At 33.5% G+C, this 6,418-nt stretch overlaps 1 protein-coding gene across 2 annotated transcripts in view; it reads left to right on the top strand.

The window, feature by feature from the left end:
- LOC127733904 (lysosome membrane protein 2-like) overlaps window positions 1-5,119 on the top strand; it is a 31,590-nt gene extending 26,471 nt beyond the window's left edge. Inside the window, exons 12-13 of one of the 2 annotated variants that reach the window (XM_052243355.1) lie at window positions 2,161-2,325; window positions 4,891-5,119. In XM_052243355.1, coding sequence (XP_052099315.1) covers window positions 2,161-2,325; window positions 4,891-4,968 — 243 coding nt within the window. In that variant the 3' untranslated portion in view covers window positions 4,969-5,119. Of the gene's footprint in view, window positions 1-2,160; window positions 2,326-4,890 lie in introns of those variants that run through there. The other variant, XM_052243356.1, reaches the window with a different exon arrangement.
- The last annotated feature ends 1,299 nt before the right edge of the window (window positions 5,120-6,418 follow it).

A 6,418-nucleotide genomic window follows, 5' to 3' on the forward strand; every position in this document is an offset into this window, starting at 1 on the left:
GACCTAACTTAAGTTTATGTTTATGGTATATGTTAGCAAAATTGCTACTTGAATGTTTTCTCTTTTTCGAGGAATAACTGATTTTTTTAAAATGAAAAAAATTTCGATGCAATAAAAATAGGTGGTGCTTAACTTTTGACGGACTGTATATATTAACTCTACACCTCATATTTGCTAAAAGATTGAAATAAGTATATATCGTTTTACTCAAATCATATTTTACACAATGTTCTATAACAAACATAAAAACCTATAATATTTACCAGTATTTATCCCCTGTTGTGAAGTCCACATAATTATTGTTACACTACTAAACCACGGGTATATTGTGTACCTTTAATACATGTTGATACATATATATATACTGATTTAAATAATGTGCTAATTTCGGAAAAAAGACATACATGAACATTATACATTCACTGTATGAATTACGTGCTTTTGATTGTGTATGAAATCTATCAGATATTTTAATTATCAAAACATCGTGCATTCGATTAAGTTTTACAATGGAGTATTTTTGTGACAGTTCGAAACACAAAGGTTTGCCAGTTTTTTTGTGTATGCAATTGTATGTTCAAGAATTTCAAATTTACTAAATACAAACAAAATTTCAACCGGTATATAGTTCATTTGTGCATTGAACACTTCTACACTACCTTGCATCTTTTGTTCCAAGTAATGAAGTTTATCAAGTGTTGAACAGGTCAGGAGTTATCATTAATTGATGGATTATACCTCAATTCAGGTATAATTCACCATTTGATATATAGTGAGATAGACCAAATGTGGTATAATGCCGTTTTCATTACATCATTTTTTAAAGAGATATTCAAGCATCTTTTTGCATGTACCATCTTAAGCTTTGATGAATTCTCATTGGTGACTTGTAATTGCTTCTGACTTCTTGTGCTGCGTTTTGTGAAAGTGTTGATTATACATTGATTGAGGTATAATCCACTAATTGATGGATATTCAGGACTGGTTTCCTTAAGTCTGCATCAGTTCAAACTTTAAGATTTGTAAGTCGAAATGGACAGGAAGAGACTACAGGACAAAAATAAGATTTAAGAGATGAAAACTCAAAATTTATAAGTAGGAAAAGAAAGGTCGTATTAGTTTTGGGGTTTCTCTAACAAAATGCAGCACGGAGTGTCAGAATCAATTACATGTCATCACTAAGTGGTCAAAGCTTGGTATGGTAAATGCAAAAAAGATGCTCCAATATCTCTTAAAAATTTTTGTGGATAAAAACTGCATTATACCTTAATAAGTGTATCTCATTATATGTCAAATGGTGGATTATACCTGAATTGAGGTATAATCCACCAATTAATGGTTATTCCTGACCTGTTGATTACATCTGTGCTGACGGTCACTTCATTTTGTAATGTAAATGTATCAGTACCCTGTACACCTTCTACAAGCCGTTTAAGGCAATCCTGAGTCAAATTTTCTGCATATTGTTTAATGTTTCTACTTCGGCGTTCATTTTCGGCTTTTAACATCAAATTAAATCACTTCTTATATAGAGTAATGCACGATACGCCTTAACATATCAAGGGACATTACTCAATTATAATAGTCCTTTATAAAGAGCACTATATTGAATACTGTACTGATTGATTGTTGGTTGCTTAGTCTTATTGTTCAATGGGAAATATCATGCATGTTCAGGACGATAATACTGTATATATCTATAGTTCTTTGTATAAAGTACTATATTGAATACTGCATATATCTATAATAGTCCTTTATAGAGAACACTTTATTGAATACTGCATATATCTATAATATTCCTTTATAGAGAACACTTTATTGAATACTGCATATATCTATAATATTCCTTTATAGAGAACACTTTATTGAATACTGCATATATCTATAATATTCCTTTATAGAGAACACTTTATTGAATACTGCATATATCTATAATATTCCTTTATAGAGAACACTTTATTGAATACTGCATATATCTATATTCCTTTATAGAGAACACTTTATTGAATACTGCATATATCTATATTCCTTTATAAAGAACACTTTATTGAATACTGCATATATCTATATTCCTTTATTGAGAACACTTTATTGAATACTGTATCTATAGTACTTTATAAAGAACACTTTATTGAATACTGTATATATGTTCCTTTGTAGAAAGCTTCACTAACGGATAGTTTAGCTGCGGAATTCAGAGATGAACTACAAAATCCTTTACAAATTGTGTTTTATGCAAAGTATGGTTGTATCGGGGTTGGCATAGTGTTACTATTGCTGGTTTCTGGTTATTGTTTACGGATAAAAATCAAAGCTTTTAAACATGTGAGTATAATTTTGAACAACAAGTACTTAACTGTTTACATCATTTAGGACAACAATCCAACAAGAAGAATATAGACATTAATTTACCGTCTTCAAATTAAGGCAATGTATTTAAACTATATGTTATACTCTAAATCGTTCCGAATCTATACCAGTTTCAAATAAATAAACCAAACAGTAAACTACAAACCGACATTTGTTAAGGGTACAAGTTTATTGAAACTATAATGTTATTTAGGATTACGTTAAACAAGAACATCATCTATATACACTGTATTTTTTTGGGGTTAATTATAAATTATAATCAAAACAAAGTACAAGTATTTCATCTATATACATGGTGTGTATAAAGAAAAGTGGTGCTTCTATCAAAAAATATCCGACATGAAAACATCAAACAATATTGGTCTTTAAAATATTTAAAAATTATCTCCTTGCGAAACCCGTTAGTGATATGAGACGTTCCAGAAAGGTATTTCATAGCAAAACCCGTGAGTGATATGAGACGTTGCGGAAAGGTTAGCAAAACCTGTGAGTGAATGAGACGTTTCGGAAAGGTCTTTCATAGCTTAACCTGTGAGTGATATAAGACGTTCCGGAAAACCTGTGAGTGATATGAGACATTCCGGAAAGGTACTTCAAAGCAAAACATGTGAGTGATATGAGATGTTCTGGAAAGGTTTTTCATAGTAAAACCTGTGAGTGATAGAGACGTTGCGGAAATGTATTTCATAGCAAAACCTGTGAGTGATATGAGACGTTCCGGAAGGTATTTCATAGCAAAACCTGTGAGTGATTTGAAAGGCTCCGAAAAAGTAACCCCTAGCAAATACCAAAAGTAATATTTGAGGCTCATGATAGGTAATTTTAGCAAAAGCCATTAGTGCTATGAGAGGATTAAAGGTTACATAAATCATGTAACAAACAGCAAAATTGTAATGATTTTATTTATGAAGAAAGCGGCTACATATGTCAGTTATACTATATGAATTTAAGGCGCCTGTAAAACAGTAAAACAGTACCTTCCCTTGTAGATGTTTCAGTTATATCTGATTAAACTTTGGAGCCAAATAAAGAGAGGCGGAAGATATCAAAAGGATATTTTAACTCATATATCGAGAACGAACTGACAATGCCATAGCAAAATTCGAAAAACAACTAAACAACAGTCAACAAAACACAACATAGAAAACTAAACACTGCACAGTACGAACCCCGCCAAAAACTAAACACTGAACAATACGAACCCCGCCAAAAATTAAAGACTGTACAGGACGAACCCCGCCAAAAACTAAACACTGTACAGTACGAACCCCGCTAAAAACTAAAGACTTCACAGTACGAATCCCTCCAAAAACTAAAGACTGCACAGTACGAACCCCGCCAAAAACTAAAGACTGCACAGTACGAACTCCGCCAAAAAGCTAAAGACTGCACAGTACGAACCCCGCCAAAAACTAAAGACTGTACAGTACGAACTCCGCCAAAAACTAAAGACTATTGTACGAACCCCGTCAAAAACTAAAGACTGTACAGTACGAACCCCGCCAAAAACTAAAGACTGTACAGTACGAACCCCGACAAAAACTAAAGACTGTATAGTACGAACCCCGCCAAAAACTAAAGACTGCACAGTACGAACCCCGGCAAAAACTAAAGACTGCACAGAACGAATCGCAGATTCTTAAACGCTTTGAAAGGGTACGCAGATCCTGCTCCACATACGTCGTGTTGCTCGTGTAAGTACAACTTTGGTATTTCGTCTAATTCGGTAGGTATTATTCGAAGAAAAGAGGACGGAATTGTGGTTACGACAATTGAAACATATCCGATTTCTTCGTCATCTGTAAAACAGATATTCAATAATGATGGCATTCGTAACATTTTCGAAGGAATGACTGCAATTTCAGAACTTATAACTCTTAGTTTATTAGCTTCCCTTGTAATTATGCAGCAACCCTCTATCAAGGAAATCATGACAGGAAATGCAAGTTCTGGAATATCGTGTCAGCTGGGAGATATTTACTCTATATGCAGGCGCTGCTGTAAGGTTGTTACATAGAAATGGAAAGTTTACAGTTGGGAAGCTAAAATCATCTCTTTTAGTGTAAAGTTTTGTTCTCAACCGACAATTTCTAGTTGTTAGTCAAGATATGAGTTAAGACTTAACTGAATAATTGCGTAATGAAAAAATGCCAACGTTATACAACTTTCTGGAAAAGAGCTATCCCTTATATCTAAATTTCAGCTATTTTAACAAAATAAAAAAGTGAGCTAGGACAGGTTTTTTTCTTTGCACGACAAATAAAACCTATCGAAATCTGAAATCGAAATTTCAAAAAAAGCTACACGGATCTTACATGAACTAGGGTTGAACTATTGTACTAAAACTGAACTATTCGACTCTAGTTGATCAATTGTACTCTAAAGGTGTAACATTAACTTCCTGTTAAATCAGGGATGAACTATTGAACTCCAAAAACGTATTGACATCCTTATTTAAGTTAACTAAATAGAGTTGCACCTGTTTGCATGAATGATTTAACATTTTATTTTAACTTTCAGGAAACCAAGACAAAATCTGCCATTTTAGATGCAACAGTGAATGAACATACAACATTGTTAAAAAACGAGAAAAATTAAAAATGGAACTAAAATCAGTAATGATAGCAACCTAAATGGTAATAAACGAAAGTCGTATCAGATGTACTGTATTCGAAGCAAGAGTGCACACTCTGAAATGTCTCGCCTACTTTACTGACCATTGATTTTATATTAAAAGTCTTAATGATAATGGTTTTACTACAAGTATCATACAAACTTAAACATTTATAAAGATCCATGACAATGAGGTCAAGGCCATATTAATCCTGTCAGACAGGCAGGTACACCATACAATTATTCCATACACCTAGTATAGCTGAACTATTGCTATAAATATTTAAAAAAACAGACCAAAACACAAAAACTTAACATTGACCAATGAACCATGAACATGAGGTCAAGGTCAGACGATGCCTGCAAGAAAGCATGGACACCTTACAGTTATTCCATACACCAAAATATAATAGCTGACCTATTGATATTAGTATTTCAAAAATAGACCTAAACACTAAATCTTGACATTGACAAATGAACCATGAAAATGAGGTCAAGGTCAGATGAAACTTGCCAGACAGACATGTATCCCTTACAATCATTCCATACACCACATATAGTTGAACTACTGCTTAAAGTATCAGAGACACGGACCTAATTACGTAACTTGAACCTTGATCACTGAATCAATGAAATGAGGTCGAGGTCATGTGAACCCTGTCTGTCGGACATGTAGCAGTTGCAATGAGCCCATAAAGAAAACATAGTTAACCTATTACTTATAATGAAATTCACATGACAAAAAAAACTATTGGTTTTTTTTTTCAAGCAATAGCTGAATAATGAAAAAAATGAGGTCAAGGAGTCATCGTCGAGGACGATGGACATATGACATGGAAACTTCGTAGCTTAAGGTATCTGCATACAAGTAGAAGCATCCAGGTCTTCTACCTTTTTGAAATATACAACTTTATACAAATAATTTACGCCGCCGCCTCCGCCGGATAAAAATCACTATGTCTCGTATACTGCGACTTTTGACGCAGGCGAGACAAAAATGATATGCACAAGATGCACAAAATGTGATCATACTGATATTTATTCCTGTATATATAAACCATAAAGCCGATGTAGATCATGTTCAATACCTCGGTATGAGTAAAAGTTGAAACATTGAACAAATAAAGATTACCCGAGTACCAGCAGTGGTTGTCACCAAATAATACAGTGGAGCGAATCAAGTCAAACATTTCTAGGTTACCTCTTTATATATGAAGAAAAGGAGATGTGGGTGTAGGTCAATGAGACAGCAACCCAGCAATAAAATATGAAAAAATTGAGACGTGGGTGTAGGTCAATGAGACAGCAACCCAGCAATAAAATATGAAGAAAATGAGATGCGAGTGTACGTCAATGAAACAGCAACCCAGCAATAAAATAACGGCATCTAGTCTTCATCATACATATACAGAATTTAAGAATCTACAGGTGTCTC

Source organism: Mytilus californianus, unplaced genomic scaffold, assembly GCF_021869535.1.
Source record: "Mytilus californianus isolate M0D057914Y unplaced genomic scaffold, xbMytCali1.0.p SCAF_3, whole genome shotgun sequence".
NCBI lineage: Eukaryota > Metazoa > Mollusca > Bivalvia > Mytilida > Mytilidae > Mytilus > Mytilus californianus.